Here is a 21094-nt window from a genome sequence, read left to right on the forward strand (position 1 = left end):
TTCATTTCTTCATGGTGAAGATGTCTGAGCAGATGACAAAGCACAAAGGTCCCTAGCAGGGGCCATGTCCTCAACCAAGGCTCCCCAGGTTTGCTGTTAGATTGCTATCACGTTGACTCCTTCCTTTGGCCTACTGTTCAGTTAGAAAATTTCCTTCTTTTGAGAAGCCATTGACTTTTAAAGCTGAAAAACCAAATAAAATATATAGGTGGTGTTTTTTCCCCCATGTCACTAGCATAACAATAAAGCTGCTGTTATGCTGGTGACATGAAAGAAAAATCTAAGACTATATAACAGTTAAGCAATGTTACATAGTCTTAAACTTTTAAATTAGCTGGAGTCATCTAATTCAACCCTATTATTTTTCAGATGAGAAAGGAGTACTTGAGATAGAAAAACTCTTCCTCAAAAAACAAAAACCAACAAAAACCGAAACAAACAAAAAATGAAACAAAACAGTCCTGCTTTGGAGGGAAAAGGAGTTGAAGCTGGGTCAGCTTTAGTCTTGACAACCAGTGGAGTGATATTTCTTATTCAGATTGAATTATGACAAATTAATGTGGCAACAAACAGGAAGTTGAATACGAACTTCTTGTAAAATTATCGCCCATTCTCCTTTCAGATAACAAGTTGTGGTGCCAGGCTTCAGAGGGCTGGGAGTAGCTGCCCAACCCTTCTTGAGAATAATGCTTACAAACATCTTCCTAAAGCTGAGACTGACTCCCCATGCGCAGAGACCTTTCTGGCTCTTTCTCACCTGGACAGGATCACATTCTGCCTGATTCTGACACCCACTGATTCAACAAATACCCCTATTTTTACATGCATTTTTACACACTGAAAATCTATTGTTCATTGTCATTTTTATTTGATTTTAGAGCCTTTCATGTTATTTTTGTTCCATAGAGGTTTTATGTGATATTTCTGGAAAATTTGTTGGAAAATTTTATGGAAACATTGTTGGGATTTAAAACATTAAGCAGGTTTTTTCTTTAAACTGTTTGATATTAAAGTGAAAATTTTGATATCAAATATGCCATGGTATCTTAAATAGGTTCTAGTTTTTAAAAATATGTTTTATTGATTTCAGAGAGTGGAAGGGAGGGGGAAAGAGAGATAGAAACATCAATGATGAGAGAGAATCATTGATCGGCTGCTTCCTGCACGCCCCTTACTGGGGATCGAGCCTGAAACCCGGGCATGTGCCCTGATGGGGAATCGAACCATGACCTCTTGGTTCATGGGTCAATGCTCAACCACTGAGCCAGGATGGCCGAGGGCTGGCCAAATTGGTTCTATTTTTAAGCCCATAAATATTGCTTGGGGACAGACGTCTCTTACTACTAAACACATGTAGGAATATGTTGTGGGAAACAGGAGGCGGACATGGTAATCAGTCATGGAAGCAGAGTCCTGAACATGTCTTCTAACACCAAGCGAAGAGATTTAGTTACTATCTAGAAGATTAGATTAGTGTACAGGAATAAGCTCAGTAACTCAGGCTACAAAGAATATTTTTTATTTTTATCATGTAGTTAAATTATATACAATGAACCATCCAGTACAAGAACCATTTTACACAGACACAAATAAAAAGCACAACCATAAATAACTATAAAACATTTCATTAAAAAGTAATAATCAGCCCAGCTGGCATCGCCCAGTGACTGAACATCGACCTATGATCCAGGAGATCACAGTTAGATTCCGGTCAGGGCACATGCCTGGGTTTTAGACTCAGTCCCCAGTGGGGGGCGTGCAGGAGGCAGCTGATCAATGACTCTCTCATCATTGATGTTTCTTTCTCTCTCTCTCTCTTCCTCTCCCTAAAATCAATAAATATATATGTTTTTAAAAAAGTAATAATCAACGATGTTAATAGATTTTCTGTAGTTCATCATGTATTACTAATACCTATTAATAGCTGGTTGTTGAGATTTTCATCTTTAGAATAGAATTATGAAGAATTTTGCTACGACCTTACTTAGGAAGCATGCTGTGTTGATAGTATATTTTTATGCAAAAAATGTCTCCTGACTTACTCTTGACATACTAGGTTGGCATAGTGCAGCTTCATGTAATATTGCATCTTTCCTTCTTTAACTTCTCCTCAGATGCTTCCTTGACGTCCTATGTTCCTCATGAAGTCTAGAGGACATTCTTAGATTCCTTTACAATTTACTAGCCTCATTTAAGTGACACTTTCTGACTGTATGAGAGATAAACAGTTCAAATAATTTTTTTCAAAAGCAAGTTTGTTTCAATTAATTTGATAAAGCTCACCACTTATCACATCTACTGTCTATCTGTCTGTCTATCTATCTATCTGTCATCATAATCAGATTATTATTATCTACCTACCTACCTGTGATCTAGGTAACCTGGTTTCTCAGCATAAAATTCATGTCCCTCTTCACTTGCCTATTTAATACCTGTTTAGGCTTCAAATTTCAAATCTTTGCTTTAGTTTCACTTCCATGGCGGAGACTTTCTCTGAATGCCCTGCCTAGGTAATATCACTCCATATACACTCATAGTACCATGTACCTCTCATTCATAGCTGAAATCACAGTTGAAGCTTTCTAACATTTATGGGACTCTTTTTATTAATGGTGGCTTTCCTCTTTGGATTTTAGGTACAGGAGAGCTGGAATTGTGCTCCTAATTTGTTCACTACTGTATTCCCAATGCCTAGTACAGAACTTGGCACATAGTCCATTATAAATATAGATTTATAAAAAATGATTGAATGAATACTTTTTATTAATTTAACAGCCTAGCATAGATCGTGAGTTATTTTTGCACACATTTTCACTTTTGACCCATTAAAATATGAGAAAGAGTAATATACCTTTACAAAATCATAGCATTATTCTGAAAAAAGACTCTTAGTATACATTAAAAAGTAGGATTCTAATTATGTTAGATTCTCTTCTTTATTAAATGGTATTTATTAACTACCCATCTAATCATGGTGTGTTTCTAAACAATAACAAACAGGCTATTAGTGTCTTTCAGACTTTAATGAGCAACAAAATCTCCGGCATGTTTGTAAAAAAAAAAAAAAACAGTAGATTCCTTGGTTGTTCTCAAGAGCGACTAAATTGCAATTTCTGTGACTGGAGTCTCAGAACTGTATTTTGTATAATACGCCTAGAAGTTTTTATGCACCCTCTATTTCAAGAAAAACTATCTAAAGAAAAGATACTTGCATAGAGTCAGAAGAATCTTATTCCCGTTTTGACTTTTTAAATGCTCTTTTAAAAAGTCAAAACGGGAATAAGATTCTTTTCTGCATGTTTCTGAACCTTGGGCAAGTTTCTGAACCTCATTAGTCTTGGTTTCTTGACATTTTATAAAGGGAATTGTACTATTTATCTTATGTCATTATTGTGAGAATTATTTAGGGTATGGTAAGTAAACGTCATAGATCTCACAATGCTTCATTTTTTTAAACCAATGTAAACAAGAACCTATGCACCATACTTGGTTTTAACAAAATGAATAAAAATAGATGTGAAAATGACTTTAAAAAGAAAAAAATGTACTATTGTTGGCAGATTCAACAAACAATCTCTGTTTTCCGAGGAGCTTATAATGTAAAATGAAAAAAAAAAAAAGTAATGTTGAAATGGTAATGATTTAATGCCCACCTATCAGGTAGAAGCATCATGCTAAACATTAGGAGCTTTCTCTGATATTTACAGCAAATATGGTATTGATGCCTCTTTTCCACAAATGGGAAGACTGAGTCTCAGAAAGTTCAGATGACTCATCCAAGGCTGTACAACATTCCAACAGTGAACCTGGGGTTCAATTCTGATTCTTGATTGCATATGTATCTGAATTTTAACTCCATGCTACTCATTACTACCCAACACTGCTTCACGTGGTTCAGCACAGACAGAACATATAGACTTCAGAGGGTTAAAAATTAGTCTAATTTTTTATTGATTGAAAGTGGATTTAGAGGTAGAAAATTTATTATAGAGATGAAATAAACTTTGTGATTGCCTCCCTAATATTCACTCCACCTGTCCCAGGGCAGTGTAGGGAACTAGCCCCTCATTATATGGATGGTCCTGATTCGTCTATGTCCAACTTGGCTGTCTCACCAGCCCTTGCTGGTGAGTGGTTCGGGAAGCTAGGTCTAAGCCTATCAGGTCATGGCAAACTTCTTATCATAATTTCTGGTTCAAGAGTAACCATATGGTATAAACTGGCAAAACCAGATGAAGGGATAGACATTAGTAGAGATTTGTTAGTTCTTTGTCCTGTCTGTATGTGCACAAAAAATCGTTTAGCCTCTATTATTTGGGCAGATAGACTATGACTACAGTGAGCTTTAGGGCAAGGCCAACATTGCAGACGACAAAGTGAAGAGATGAAGCCAACTTTGGTCCTTGAAAAAATACTTGAGACACTGGATCAACCAATTTAAAAATCTACTTCTTGTCATGAGAGCCAATACGTTTCCTTATTGTTTAAACCAACTTGAGTTGGGCTTTCTATTACTTGTGACAGAAAGCATCCTAAGATACAAAGGATAACTGAGAATTCCTTTGGTTTATGAAAGATTAAAGTTGGAATAATTTCTTCTCTGTGCTAAGACTGGTTATATATAAGCATAAATGACCAGAAAAGAGCATATCCAAAAATACTGAATTACTACAGATAAACACCTTGGAACTGAAAAATGACAAGTCAACTGGGAAAACAGAACAGCTGGCTGACTCGCAGCAAACAGCCAAATAGGTAAACACGTAATGCAATGAAATTATTAAAATGATTTAATAATTTACCTACAGGATAATGGAATAATCATTTTGTATAGAGACTTGGGGCTTATTAAAGATGTACTACTATAATCAACATTCTTATGACAATAAAGTTCAATGAAGTATTGAAAAATCAGAGAATTTCAGACCAACATTTTTAAAAAGTCATACTTAAATATTCTGTGTGTTTCTCATTGCTACATTCATTTAAAAAAAAAAAAAAAGGGCCTGAAAGGGTTGAAGAAACTACCATGTGAAGGCTGACTAGATACCAGGAGACCTCAGTTCTCATTGCAGGCCTTGTCTTTTTCTAGTCAAGTGACTTAGAGGTTCACTTTGTATCTCTGGGGCACAGAAAGTTCTTTAGATACTGTGGCTGGAAGGATGGATTTTTCAGTGAAAATTCCAAAATAACAGTTTCTCTGGGCTGGTACTTAAAGATGGAGCAGGTGACTTATTTATTTTTTTAATTAATTAATTAATTTATTTATTGTGGCAAAAGGGGATAAGAAAATATGCCAAAAGACTGGAAAATTTCAGGTATTTTTTAAGAAAGGGAAGGCAGAACGTGTAAGCTTGATCAGAGTAGCAGAAGTCCATAGAGGATGGGAAAAGGAAGTTGAGGGAAGGCCTCAAACACCAGGACAGTAAGTTTGAATTTCTTATGAAGGGAGTGGAGAGCCTGTAAATGTTCTTAAATGGGAGGTGAACCAATTAATTTGATACTATATAGAAAGAGTCTAGAGTCAGAACAAAACATTATTCCAAAATGTCATGCTTAGATCAATTGGAAGAATAATAGTAGAATCTGGAGAAAGGGGAAATCTGGAGGAAGATCTCAGAGTGAAAACAAGTTCTGGTGATATCACTGAAGTGCGGAGATGGGAAGATGCTAGTCTGAAGCCTAAAGAGAGTTGAAAGTGTCAGGAACAGTCATCGTGGGCAATGTGATAGGGAATCATTAATTGTTCAACAGTAATATTGCTGAACATTGAGAGCTTATATGAAATGAAAAACAACTTTATAGGGGCTGAGTCAACATTGTTCCATCAGATTCTTCATGCCCTATGCTTGCAACAGAGTTTACTGCATTTATAAGTTGGCATGATAGGTGTCAAGGAAGTCATGGATTTCAGGTAGGGATTAAATTAGGTGTAGCTGGTGACTGTACAAGGTAAGTGAAGTCCATGTTAAACTCAGGAGAAGACTCAATAAGTGTGGGGAGGCACCTGTTGCAGGAGATTAAAGCTGTTGTCAAAGGTTTCATCTCTCAAATTATAGATCAAAATATACATGGCAGAGCTTCCTGGACACAAATTAGGGCCCCAACAGTTGCAAATAGGGCAAAATAATAAAGTGCTGGGCCCTTAGCTGGCTGATATATCCACTGATAGTTCAAAAACTCCTTTATTCAATCCAAAATCTTAGTGGACACATAAATCTTTTCTTTAGTATTCCTATTTCTTTTGAATATACTCCATATAGCCAGAATCCAGAATATGAATATCCTTGCTATTTGCATTTAGTTTTTAATATTTAGGTCAACACTTCTTGTGAGAATAACTCTGTGTGTGTGTGTGTGTGTGTGTGTGTGTGTGTGTGTGTGTGCTGCAAAGAATAGGGTGGAGTGGAAGGTGGGATGGAGTCATGAAAAAATGCTGAGGGACTTTAGCATTATCTTGTTAAAGTTCTATGTTTCTTCTGTAGTCATAATTTTTGTCTTGCTGTTCAAATGCAGCCCTTCTTTGGCACTTTATTCTTTCAGTAGAAGTTGTTTCAAATCATTGCTACCTTCTGCCAGTAAGATAGTATCATCTGCATTATTTTGAGTTATTGATATTTCTTCCACTAACTTCACTCCTCCTTTCTCTGAGTCTATCCCAGTTTATTTGTATGTGTTCTGCACAGAGATTAAGCAAATAGGGAGACAAAATATATCCTTGTCTGACACCTTTGCCTATAGGAAACCATTCTGTTTCTATATTTTGCCCTGACTATGGCTTTCTGTCCACAATTTATTATACAACAGGGCAATCAAATGCTGAGGCACACCCATTTCTTTCAGAACAACCCATAGCTTTTCATAATTGATGCAAAGTATTGTAGCTTATAAAACATAGATAACCATCTTCTGAAATTCTTTGGTGCAATCCAGTATCCAAAGAATGCTCACAATTAGATCCCAAGTGTCTGTTCCTTTTCTAAATCCAGCTTGAATACCTGGCATTTCTGCATCACCCAGGGCATCACTTTACTTGTTCTTTTATTGTCCTGTTGTTGATCGGCAGACGTTGTCAGCATAGTTTCAGTGATAGTGGTAGTTTTAGAAGATGCTTTGCGCATCAGGCTCTTGCAGTCTTATTGAGAGTATGACCATCTTCTACTCCTGTTCTAAGCAAAAACAAAAACTATGCCACCTTTTCCCCACACTGGTGGTAGGGATAGTTTGTGAGCATGTAGTTGTCATTGGAACTCTGACTCCTTTCGGTTAGATGGTACAACGTGACTGGCCCAGACCACTGAGTTGTGAGCTAAAGTGACTTGTGCCAATTTTGCTTGAAGCATTTAATTACCAATGTGAGACTCTCTACATCACTGTGTTTAAGATGTTTATTTAAAGAATTCTTGTGTTCTTTTTTAGGAAAATACAAACACTTCTCTGTCAATTATCGCAAACTTCAGGTGAAAGGTAAATTAACCAAAGATTCAAGGTAGTTTAGTAGGCATAAATGTTTAATGTAGTATTACAAAGTGAACTGAAGTTGTACACTCCATATACATTCCAATATAAAAGTAACTCTGTCCATCCATCGAAGGTGATCTCTCTGAAATGGAAAATAGATATTTGAGGGTCTATTGTATACACTGTATAGAATAATTTAAAATAATCAACTTGTTTATTTAAAACCTCAAGCAACCCAGATGCTATACTAAAATTAATTTATTAAGCTAATATGACAAAAATTCTGAAAACAGATGAGTTAAAGAAATCCTGTAGGAAAATACCATATGGGGTCCTAAAATATGCAAGGTACCATGTTTCTACAAAGCTTTCTATAAATCCGATATTGGGTTTATTGTGTATGACTAATTACAATTCTGTGATGCAAATTAAGATCAAGAAAATAATGACTACATGGACTTTTAAATTTGTTCAGTCTCACTGTTCACTTATGAATAATTTATAGACGTCCCTATGACTTATTTTCCCAAATACACCATGAAATGAATTTGTAATTAGCATCTCCAATGACACATTAGGGCAACACATTTATTAAAACCATTCTCTTTAAGTCAGGTGCACTCTTGACAATACTACGGACTAAACTGTAACTAGGGAACTTTCCTTAATATGTTTTTTTCTGAGGTATAAATTTGCACTTATTTTCATTGATTTAGATTTTCTTTTATGATTTTCCTTGATGCCAACATGTTCTACAAGATATCTATTTGAGACTAGGGACATGTTTTATGGTTATATAAATGAACAGAAATTGACAAACATGTATCTGGGGTCATTAATTTCACATATTAAGTAACTGAGCAGATCAATAGTCTCCTAAGGACTTAAAAAATGAGTATTACTCACTACGTGCCTAACTTTTGGAGCAGATATAACAGAAAAAGAACTGACTTAGTGTTTCTTGATGGCTGCTGGCTTATACTCTGAGGATTTCTGCTATACAACTGTAAGACATTTTTAGTTATGCAATGTACCATTAGAGCCTGGCACAGACTGATAGATGACTGCTGTCACATGGTGACAGTGAACTTGGTACAATTCCGATGTCACTATCTAACTCATTTGGAGAAATGAAGACAGTAAGCTCTTGAAAAAGCACTTAAATGAGCAGTCCTGGAGGTTGGATAATTTGTAACAGATGCTCCATATAATGGATGGATTACAGGGAGAGTGTCTGTAATGCAGACTATCTGGTTCATTGGGGTATGATAGATGTTGCTTATTAGCTTGACTTAACATTCTGTGAACTGAGGTTGTGAGACAAATATGTGAGCTTTGATGTACTGATAAATACAGATCAGTGATAAAAAGTCTCTGAGACAGTGATTAGGTATTTCAAGTGAAGTTTACTAATAACAGTTGTATTTCTTGAGTTGGCACAAAAGAAGTAATTATATGAACCAATCACCTTCTGAACAAAACATTTAATTCTAACAGTCTTTTTTTATGCCACAGTTTTCTGTGATTAATAAACAATTAAATTAACCAAATCAGAATGCTGAGAAAATTAGAAATCTGACATTTTTATATAGATAATTAACTTGTGTGGTTTATAAAACATTCCCTTTGCTTGAAATTTTGTGCTTTTGACCTAGAATGCTTTAAAATCTAAGACATAATTCGAATGGAACTTGAAAACCACTCATACTATTTAGTTTCAAATTTTTGAAAATAAAAATATTTATTTCACAAGTACTTCCTAATCCTTTAGAGTCCTGGGTGGTGGTCTTAAAGGCTTCTACTCTTTAATTTTTGCCTGGCTTATTACCAGTTATGGCAAAGTCCTATGTAAACCTTCATATTTATGTGTTAAAAAATAGTGAATACTGTGATGTAAATCAACTTAATAATATGTATTTGGTGCTCATTTTGTGTGATATCAAGCTGGTGACTATTAGGCAGGCAGGTAGTGATGACTGTAACTGATAAAAAGCAGTACTCTTAGAACATGACCTCTCTGTTATAGCCTCATCTACACATCTTTTTTAGAATGAAATATAATTTGTGTATTTAATGTTTTTCACTCAGTCTTATCCTTTTGGTGAATTTGTGTATCTGGACTTGAAGCCCTTCAGTGTTATTTCACATATGGGATATTTCCTTACACACTAAGGCAGCTATTGCATTTTGCTCAAGGACAGATGCCTTCACAACGGAATGTTCAGTGCATATAAATACGTGTTAATGGAAGCGATCCACTCCAGGAAAGTGATGTAAGATTTCATTGGCTCAGTTAACTTAATATACTGAGATGGCCCTGACGGTGTTTTCATAGTTCATCCTGATGACAGTGCACTGGCCGAGAGCACAATACTGCCTATCAACACGCCAATCCGGCCCTGCGGAAGGAGAGGCAGTCAAAATGCTCCCAGTAACTGTAGAATGTACTGTCAGATTGTAATTGAACAAGATGAACAAAATAATCAGAATATTATTGAATATTTCAATGAATAATCAGATAGGATCACCCTCTGGATCATTGTATACCATTTTCCTGCCCTTACATACCATAAAGAACAATGATTCATCTCCTTAATCTCAAAGATTTGGGAAACGAAAATCCTTCCTCTACTTTAGAATATCAACAACAGTATCTACCATTTACTGAGAAGCTTTCTTTCATTTGAAATCTCATTTTATTCTCCTTTTCCACCTGCAAATTAGATATTATTATCACATTTTAAAAATGAAGAATTCAGATGAAGTAATATGACTTGCCTGTGGTGGTCCAGCTGGTGGCAGAGTGAGATTCAGATTCCGGCCTGGGTTATTTTTATAACGCTACACCATATGGGCTGGGTAAAACGGTTACAATCGCAGCCATTTTAACAACCTGAGTCATTTTTAAATGGGGCTTCAGACGCAACCAACATTTACTGAGCAACAGCTATAAACTAGCTCCTGTGCTAAGTGTCCTGGTTCCCAAAGATCTTGCTTTTCCAAACGCAACAGTAACACATCTGACCTTTCCCAATACTTTTCATTTTATTTTTATTTTTTTAGTGTAATAAATAACCTTGCGGCTGTCACTTTTATATTTCAGTTTTTCAATGCCTGCCTGCTTTGAATCTTGTACAGGATATTTTCTATTTTTAATAAACTGTTTTTATAAAGCTAGGAACTATTTTTTCCCATTCTCCCTCACTATTTAGGGACCTCAGCAATGATCCGCGAGTTTCCAAATGTAAAAGCTACTGGTGCACTCAATCAATAACATAGGGTAGAGACCCATGTGCTCATGGTTGCCAGTCTTTACATTTAATGGGTCAAATTAGATTTCCCCCAAATATACCATGCAATAAGGTCTACACACTTTAGTTTGGAGAGAAAAAAATAGTTGAATAACCTATTTGAAATATTATTTTTTACCAAGAATAAGTCACTTTTTTTCCTTGGCATTAACAGACATCATCTGGTGTTCAGTATTTTCCCTACTCTTTCACCTCAGTTGCTCCAACTCATTAGAGAGCTAATTGCCTTTGTAATTCCATATTAAGAAGTACTTAGTGAAATGGAGACATTACCTTTGCCAGGTGTTTGGGAGCACAAAATCCAATCTGCAATAAAAGTCAGTAAAAGTTTCTTCCCACCAATGCTAGTTAGTCCTCTCTCCATTCAATCTGTGTGGATTCTGTGTCGTTCAATGAAGAATCACTCAGACATCGGGCTACATGTTAACTGGTGTTACACAAAAGCAAGAAAATAATTAAGAATTGCATATTTTGGAACAGGGGTTGAAATAAAACAAGATTTGGGATAGAAACTAACGTGCACTTACCAATTTTTCATCATCTTTCTTGAAGATGTGGTCAATCATTGGGTTGACATTGAGCAAAACTTTTGCTTAGAACTTGGGCTCTTGATGACTTCATTTGGGTATCAAAAAAGGGCCATGTAGTATGCATGTGCTCTACAAGGCTGTATTCTAGGCTTCACATGAAAACAAATTCCTAAAACAATCTAGGTAGCAGTCACAGAAAACAGAATGTATTCAAAACAACGACCAACAGGTCAGTTTTTAGAAAGGATTAGTGGTTGGTTTTGGCTGTGTCTGTATAAAGTATGTGAAAAGTGAGCAAGTAGGGTGATCTTTCCAAACAATTCAAAGACAAACAAACAAACAGACAAATAAAGTACATTTTCAATATTCTGCTTAAGTAATATTGGTGAGTTTAAGGACATCCTTCCCGACATCAAAGACCACTTTTGTTCTGTTTTGTTATATTTTGCTTTCATGACTCTTGGCATAATTCACACACAACTAGGTAAGAAACAATGAATTATCAAAGATTTGAAAGAACAGCAGGAGCAAATGGGATGAAGGTGATTCACTTTTTAAAGCAATTAGGAGCTTTGTACTTGTCTCATAATTGTGGCAACTGGAAGAAAGTTTAAAATGAGAGAATGAGGAGGTCATGGAGGAAGAGGTCTATTATCTGTTAATGCTCAATATTCCTGGCGGCATTTTGTCCAGAGTGATTCCTTTCTATCAAAACCTGGTGTCTGGATAAAAAGCTCCACAAGACATCCTGAGAAAATAGTCATTAGAATTTGATGTTTTATATAATTGGCAAAATATAGGGGTCAGAAGAAGTTCCGACTTGTCTGTAAGCTTAGTGGTCATTTAGGCCAAGGTGTAAGATAGAAAGTGTTGATTAATACTGTGGAATCTCCTGGCCATGGGGTCAAAGATTAGGTACTTTGAAGGATGAGAGAACATGAGGCCTATCCTTAGAGGCCTATGGGAGTGAAAAAGTGCTGTATTTGCAAGCTGATGTAGAGTACTTTCTGTTCTCTTTCTTGGCTTAGCAAATGATTACACGTTCTTTAATCCAGCCCACATATCATCTCCTTGATAAAAATTCCCTAACTCCTAGGCTGACCTTGTCATATCATCCCCTTTTTTCTTATAGGATTCCCCCTTCCCCTTCCCCTTCCCTCCTCCCTCCCTCCCTCCCTCCCTCCCTCCCTCCCTCCCTCCCTCCCTCCCTCCCTCCCTCCCTCCCTCCCTTTCCTTCCTTCCTTCCTTCCTTCCTTCCTTCCTTCCTTCCTTCCTTCCTTCCTTCCTTCCTTCCTTCCTTCCTTCCTTCCTTCCTTCCTTCCTTCCTTCCTTCCTTCCTTCCTTTTCCCTTCCTAGTAGTTGTCAGGAACTCTAGGTGTCAGGAGCTAAGTATATTCTGGAGATACAATTATGAATAAAATGGAAACAGTCTGGCAATTGGTGGAAGGCAGTATATTAATTTAAAGTGCTCACTTTGAAATCAGTCTGTCTGGACTCTTTTTGCTGTTCTTCCACTTATTAGGTGACATTAGACAATTCCTAAAAGTCCCTGAGCCTTAGTTTCCTTATCTTCACATTGGAACTAAAAATAGCACTCTTCTCATATTGTGTTCATATGATGTGCCAAATGGACAAAGTGAACTAATTCATAGGAAGCCTTTAAACACAGTGCTTGGCATACAGAAAGAACTTAAAATGTTTTTATTATTGTTAATGGAGCTTATAATCAGAAAGCAAAATGTGCTGCTCATGTGTCTGGAATACCACTTCTTGTATTATATTTTTAAAAAGATGTTCCCATGGGGACATAAGTTACTCATGGTTAGCTGGTTCCTAGCACAGTGCCTACCACATATTATGTGCTTTATAAATGTTTGGTGAGTGAGGATTGAATGGAATGAATGAAAGTGAGCAAAGTTAAGCAACCTGCCCAAAGTCACAAAACTAGTAAGAGCTTATGGGGATGTGAAATGGTTTGTCTGCCTTCAGAGCCCATGCTGTCCTTAAGATATTGCACCACCTAGCATACATTATTGCTTCCTCCACTTACTGAAACTTGTTATACCCATCGTCCCAGGGAATTTGCCTTTGAAAAGGTCATCAGTTGCTTTCAAATTGCTCAATCCAATGGTATATATTGGTTTTTATTTTACTTGTATCTGTCACTGTTGTCTACTTTCTCCTTCCTGAAAGTCTCTCTCTCTCTTTTTTTTTTTTTCTTTATGACTTGATTTTCTTGGTTTTCTTCCTAGTAGCTCGCTCTCTCTCTGGCAGCTACTTCCTAATCTCCTTTGTCGGTTCTTCCTCTTCAACATTAGTGTTTCTGGAGGTTCCATCCTGAACCTTTACCTTCTCCCTCTTCACCCACTAGCTGTGTAATTTTTTCCATCTGGTCAAGCTCACATCTACATCATAATTGCAGTGTTTCTCCTCTGAGCTCTACAGCCACAAGTCTCTTTGCTTATTGGATATTTCTCTCTGGAGAGCCTTGTCCTAAATGCAGTCTCTTCACCCTCAATCTATTTCTCACCTTAGCTTCCAGATTACGTGAAAAACACGATCATTCTTCATTAGGGTGGCCACATAATTTGTCATTTAACCCAGGACAGTTTTGAAAGTAAAGGGGCACGATTAATAATTACTATAGCATCCCAAGGATAACCTGGCACTGCCTTGGTCTAACCAAAATGCATGGCCTCATCCCCACTGGACACGCAGTTAAGCATCACAACTGGTGTTCATCTCTGCCTCCTATTTCTCATTTTTCACAGCCAGTGAGCTTCTAAGTTCTGTAGATTCTCTCTCCTTCCTCATTATTTTTTAAAGTATGTACACTCATTTCCATCTCTATTATCATTGCCTTTTTTTAAAAAAAAACCTTCTTACTTCTTGTCAGGTTTCCTGTCAAGGACTCCAATTTGGTCTACTAGCAAGCCACTGGGTTTCACGCTCCACTAAAACACCCTCGGCAGTGTTAACAATGATCTTAAAGTGCATATCTAATTCCATCCCTTTCCTACTTTGGCCCTTTGAGGGATATCCATAACTTTTAGCACAGAAGTTAAGCTCTTCTCCATGGCATTAGAAGGCACTTATTCCCAATCCCATCTCACCACTTCTTTGTGTACACTAGAACTGTCCTCGCCCACAGTAGGCAATCAGCAAACAATGAATGAAATCTGCATTTAAAACATAACCACACACACTAAGAACTTATCTCAACAAGTTTACATAAATGTGAAGTAACAGTAAATGTCATTTTTATATTAGGATGGATACATGAGAAAAATAGGTTAAGTCTGTGGACAAAGTACAGAGTGAAATGTGATCACCTTTCAAGTTGTGACTCAAAAATATGTAGGATATATAAAACCCAGCTGACTAGACTTTTTCTCAAAATGTAAGAGTGAAGTCAGAGTCTTTGTTTCAAAATACCAAAATCCTGCCATCAAGAAACCCAACATGTCTAAGTCAGATAACTGAAATATTCGTATATAAAAAAGTACATGGCTCCTTGCAGTTGCTGGCTGAAGAAAACACAAGAAATTTCATCTCCATCATTGGTTTTCTGAATACAATGACAGTTCATTTGTTTGCTTTTTATTTGCAGATCTATCTGTTATCTATCTGTCATCTTCAATCATTTCAGCCAGTAAGGTCACTTCAGTCAACTGTCACTCAAGAAGCCAAACTATATGTGATGTAGAGAATCCACCCATAAACATGTGACTGACCAAAAAATGTTACTTTTTAGTCAGTTTTAAAAATGACCCACAGGTTAGCAAGCAACAATATGAGAAGTGAGCATAAGAGAAAAGAAAAGAAAAAAACCTGTTATTTAGTGTCTGAAATAAATTTTATAGGTGTCAATTGAATTAATTAATCTAGAAGAAATCTAAAATAGAAAAGCAAGTGATTGGTATAAGTTATTGAAATAATTTTATCTAATACTAGTGATACCAGCTATCTACAATTTCTGTAATGATACAAAGGATTCCAATAGACATTGCAGGAGTGGGATTCGGCTTTCTTCAAGAGGGAGGGTATTTTGTATTTTTATTTTAAAGTTTTTTTTAATATTGTAAAAACAAATGTATTAACTAAAAAAAATTTATTCTGCTCTAAAACTTAGATTATTTTGCAAATTTACTTACTATTGAGATTAACTAGGATTACAATTACACTGAAAACGTCTGTCATTGTCCACTGATCCGTAAATAATAGCATATTGACAAATGCAGCTTTACTTTTTCTGACTACTAACTCTTTTTCACTAGAGACTTTGAATTCAAGACATGGCTTCACCATATGAAGGTTGTGCAAACTCCAAGTATAAGGTCATTGCATGTTAGATCAAAGGTGGGAAAGAAAAATGAAGCAAAATCTATCTTTCAAAAGATGCTGTGTTAAATATTTGTGTACCTTAAAGGTTGAAAACTTTCTGAAGTGGTAGATGCTAGAGATAGATGTTTATATTAATTTGGAATCTGCATGATTCACAAGGCTAGTGCTGTGAGAGATGTAACGATGGAGCACATTAATACTGCTTTCATTTCCAAATCAACACATATTAGAAATATGTTCGAGGTTTTCACTGAGTTTGAGTTTCCCTTTATATCTGTTTGGGAAAGTGATAGTACTTGCATCCTTCAAGGGCAAAAGGCAGAAAATTCTCATACTTTCCTCTTTTCCTCTCTTGCTAGTGAAAATTACTAAAAATTACAGCTTAGAATCTGAAGTACATTTAATCAAAGGTTCTAAAGTGCTCTCCGTCAGGTAGTAATTGGTATCTTTAGGTTGTTTTCATCTATTTGAAAACAAAACAAAACAAAATAGATAACATTTCGCAACTAGCTAAAATGTAAAGTCTCTTTGCTGTTGGCTGGAATTAAATTATCTAGTTTGGTAACACCAGCTACCTCATGATGATAAGAGGTTTGGGTGAGAATTAAAATAGAAATGTGAATTCTGTTTACATCAATGCAATAAAAAACCTTTCAAAACATAAGGCTCATGGGGAGAATAATAAAAAAGATCTTTTGTGTAAAAAGCTGAGAAAACCTCTGAGGAAGCTCTAATATGCTAATTTCACAGATGAGAAAACTGAGAGTTAGACAACTTTGCTATAATCGATCCCCTTTCTTTACTAAAGTCCTTTAGTTTCTGTACATTAATACCCACTTTAATAGCTACGCAGGGTGGGTGAGGGCCCCTACCTTAGAATGTCCCCAAATTTAGATTAATGCTATGCAGTCACACTGTCTTGAAATTCTTATCAGGTTTTGAAGAAAGGCTCTGCATTTGCATTTCACACCAGGCCTCGCAGATTATGCAGCTGGGCCTGTAACTCTGCTTACTTTTTTCCTTAGTATTTCATTATTTCCCCTGCAAGACAAAGCTATCCAGGAGCTTTCTTTTTGGTGTTTCTCACCCCTTTCCCAGAGGTGACTTTCACACCAGTAGACTAGTGGATATAGAGCCAAAAAGAGGGCTGAGACCTTGGTGTGTTCATCTTTTCATCACAAGTGCTAAGCTCAGTGCTTGGTACAGCGTAGGTGCCTAATGAACGGGTGAGTGAATACATGAATCACCAAGTTATCAACAAATACCTTTTGACTTCTTTAATTGACAAAACACTCAAACTTTAATAGTTTTAGTTCTGCCATGAAAAGTGACTAAGTGAATTGGGAGAGATTAAAGGTAAAATATTCAAGGGAAAAAAAGTCTTTCTTGGAAAGAATGAAATGGAATTGATGGAAAGTTTAAGGTAAGTAAGATTGAAAGACAGGTTGAACTCCAGGTTGAATATCAAGTCATGGGTGGGAGAAGGGATGAATGGTTAAAAGCAGTTAGATGTCTCTCAACAAAGTTACATCCTGAGATGGATTCTTTCTTCTCAAATTCAATTTAACACATGTCAGATTCATCTTGGAAACTAATTCAAGAAGTGAGAATTGTCCAAGTTTGGGGGGAACAGGACATATGGGCTGTGCATTCAGAAGGAACCAAGAGATTACTGATTCTTCTTTGACAGTCGTAAGAGTTCCTTGACCTATTATTTTGCATTAAGAAGCAGAGTAATATGAATTAAGAAAACCTTGTAGGTAGAAGTAAAATTTTTATTGTTTCCTCTGCCTCTGGGCAGAATTGACAGAGCTCATGCTCTGGTTCCCAGTTGCCTTAGCTTAGCTAAACACATGTATTATTTAAACCATAATAGTTTCCTACCCTTATATTCACTTTGGGAAACACATTTCTAACATGAATTTTTGTAAAATAAAAGAAATAAACACTCTTTTCTCTTGAGTCTTTTATGTTGTGTTTGGTCACTTCTCGTACTGTTTAGAAGTACCAGTTCTTTATAAATTTTGTATCCCCCTCAATGAGGTTATCTCTTAATGGCCTATCTCCTTTCTCCCGCTTAACAATACAGCTCTGCCCATCTTTAAAGAGGTTCCCTATAACACGGTCTTGTCTTACCATCTCTATCGTTGCTATATCACACACTTGAATAAGTGACTTAAATTGTGCACAGATGTTCAGGTGTGGCTTTAATTTCCTTTTATATTCTAGGATAATAATTTCTTTTAACATATTCATTACTTCTATTATGGTTCTCCGCATTATGCATGGTGCTGTTATAATGCCGGTTCACTGACTATTAAAGATATGAGAGCAAGCAATTTTACGCTTCAGGTGATTATTTATGGGAAAATGCAATTTTTGGAGTATGATGGTGGAATGGAGGTGCTGAATAACAGCACTGGCATTCACAGCAAAGTAGAGCAACAGCGGAAACAAGCATTTGGGGGAAGATAGCACTACAGGAGTGAATGGGAGAAGGTAGGGAGCACTTGCGGTCAGGAACACTCAGGCTCTAAACGGGCACTGGCGGGGTCTTAGGGCTGCGCAGCTGAGCTCCAACAGAGTGTGCTTGGGAGGCCAGGTAAAGAACTACAGGATTTGGTGAGATGCACGAAAGAATTTCATAGAATATCTCTAATGGAAAAGGAGATGATATAAAAGTAGCTTCATCGATGTAGGGAATGTAGATTTTTAGCTCCCTAAGTCTTCACTGAAATGGAATTACAGGGTTATGAAAACATATTCGGTGCCACCCAAGAATGTTGCTCGCTCTCAACTTTGAGGAAAGGGACTGCTCAGACAATCCAATGACACTGTTCTACAAGAAGATGGATGGCAGAGGTGTCTCCATCGTTCCCATTTTTATGTGACAAACCCTTGAGTAAGGGTGCTCTAGGAATTCTGCTGCTGGAATTGTAGCCACCATTAGAAAAACTCCATCTAGAAGGCTCAGCCTTGGCCCCGTGGGGCCTGTACTATCAGAATGCCTCAACTTTACAAACCAACGAATGAAGGGATGGGAGGAAAAAACGGCAGGGTAAAATTTATTTGCGTTTTATTTAACAAACCCACAGTAAAAACAGCAATATTCAAACATTCAAGTTCCTTCAATTACCAGGAGTTCTTAACTTAAAAAAAAAAAATTAGTAAGAATAAAAAGGAGAACCAGAACCCTTAGTTCAGTTTTTAAATCTAAGACCAACCAAGCAGAGAGGCAAGCTATTTTTACTAATTTTAGAAAAGTAATGAAAACACATAATAGAAAATTGGCAACTTGATCAAACTCACTTCAAATGAAAGTTTGAGCTGAATGGTACATGAATATTCAGACAATAGCAACCTGTTTGAAATTGCTCTTGAGTATAATTCCACAATTTATGCATTTTATCATCTCCCAGGCATAAAGCCAAAGGCTAGAAGAGCAGAACACGAGAAAGCTGAACCTGAATTATGTTCTAAACCCTGTTGAGTTTAATTTTACTCACAAGCAGAATGTTAGTTTGCCACTTAAATTTGCCCCTCGCAGCCCTGTAAAAATACCTAGGTTCTCATTATCAGCCTCTAAACTGCATGAGTCATTTGGAAAGCTCCAATTTCAGGAGCATCACTCTAAATTACCAAGCAAGCTCTACGCAATAAACACAAATAATCTCAAACAGACTGTAGCGTGAGAAGCAAGCAATTTTCTATAAATTTGACTGCAGTGTGGGGTGAGCAGTTCCATGAGTCTTGTAACTTCGAAAGGCATAAAAGAAAATGTTCTGCTAAATGGAATATCAAGAGAGGGTGAGCCCTTAAAAAATTGATGCTTTATAATACGTAATACAGATACACGTTCTTGATATAAATCTGTAAAGAAGTTCAAACAACCTTATGAACAGAAACAAACACACACGAAAATGAACAAGCTGCCACGCACCCAGATGCACACTTGCTTAAACAACATTTTACTTGGACCAATGATGGATGCACTGCCAAAAATCAATAAGCCATTGATGACACACACAACTAAAACAAAGAGATGATGGAGCTTACTCTAAACCTTATATTTTCTGCTCAAGATTTTTACAATATTGATAAATTCTTAAAAATTATAATTGGAAAACACTCCAAGCGAACAAAAGACAAGATAACCTAAAATATCAGTTTCTGCTATGAATTGTGAATCTTGATTTGCAGAGATCATGCAAGGGGTCTTGGCATGCAATACTCATAACACCCAAAATGTAATTGTTTAAGACAAGAAAGGGAGAGGCACTAGGTGGGGTTCTGGTATGTTCTAGTTTTTGTCTTGAATGATAGTTTCATGGTGAGTTCACTTTGTAATTTTTCTTTGAGTTGTGCACCTGTACATTTATAATGTGTAAAATTTTCTGCGGGTACTTTGTATCTCAACAAAAGGTAAAAGAAAAGCAAAAAGAAGAAAGAAGGGAGAGGAAGAAAGAAAGAGAGAGAGAGAGAGAGAAAGGGGAAGAATGCATGCTAGCAGCTGCATTTCCCATACTGAGAAATGATATGCTAAAAGAAACCGATGCTGTTGTTATTTACTTAATTCAAATAATATGTAGCTTTCTGGGGTCACACAATTTGGCAGCCTGGTTCATAGTTAAAAATCACTCAACTGTCATTTCTGCACAGAAAGACTGTGTGTTGACATTTTCAGACTTAAAAAATCCCTGTCACTTAACAGTTGTAAATGCCACCGTGTTAGGCATGCTGTTTTCCTGTTTTTGGAAGCAGAATTTAGAAGTTAGTGGAGGAAAAAACATGCCTGGGGGTTCCACTGGTTTTGCATTTGAAAAACACATATACACACAAACAAATGTTATATCTGTGGCTCAACTGTTTAAAATTTCTGTTTGGCATTAAGTTGATTAAACACTTCGTGACCAGTTATTACTAAAGGTGCTTTGGACCTTGAAGTTGGATCTGTAGGTTTTGTCTGTTACTAAGAAGCAGTTTTCCATGTAATATTTTCAAAGGCAAAAGGTTAAGCAAAAAATGACATATATTGTAAAATTGAAAGTAAAATGCACAGTGCTGATGTGCTCAAAGTCCATGCATTTAAATTCCTTTGTATGATAATTTATGGTGATCATGTCTTCAGACTGCACTATTAGCATACTCACCCCTAACAAGAAGTTCTGCCTCATCTGACACACTGTCTGCTGTGGTCTGTACCCTGCAGCCATATCTCCCAGCATGCATCAGAAGGATGTTCCTGATCATTAAATCTGCAGAGGATGCTTGCTGAAAGAGGGATGAAGTGCCAGTTTAAAATGTTGCAAATCTGCCTAGTTCAAGGTGGTTTAAGGGGAACTTTGCATATTTAGTAAAAGGGCCCATTTTTGGCCTTACAATTTATATGGCAACAATTCAGAAATCAAACATGCCCTATTTTAAGGAATACATGGAAGTTATGTTTTC

General features: G+C 36.6%; 1 protein-coding gene across 1 annotated transcript in view; it reads right to left on the reverse strand.

Moving 5' to 3' along the window:
* The window catches only part of CNTN5 (contactin 5), a 964763-nt gene that overhangs the window by 66223 nt on the left and 877446 nt on the right, over window positions 1-21094 (reverse strand). Inside the window, exon 16 of the mRNA XM_087821593.1 lies at window positions 20797-20917. Within this exon, the coding sequence (XP_087677719.1) occupies window positions 20797-20917 (121 nt within the window). The remainder of the gene's footprint in view (window positions 1-20796; window positions 20918-21094) is intronic.

This window comes from Miniopterus natalensis, chromosome 11, assembly GCF_054644295.1.
Source record: "Miniopterus natalensis isolate mMinNat1 chromosome 11, mMinNat1.hap1, whole genome shotgun sequence".
NCBI lineage: Eukaryota > Metazoa > Chordata > Mammalia > Chiroptera > Miniopteridae > Miniopterus > Miniopterus natalensis.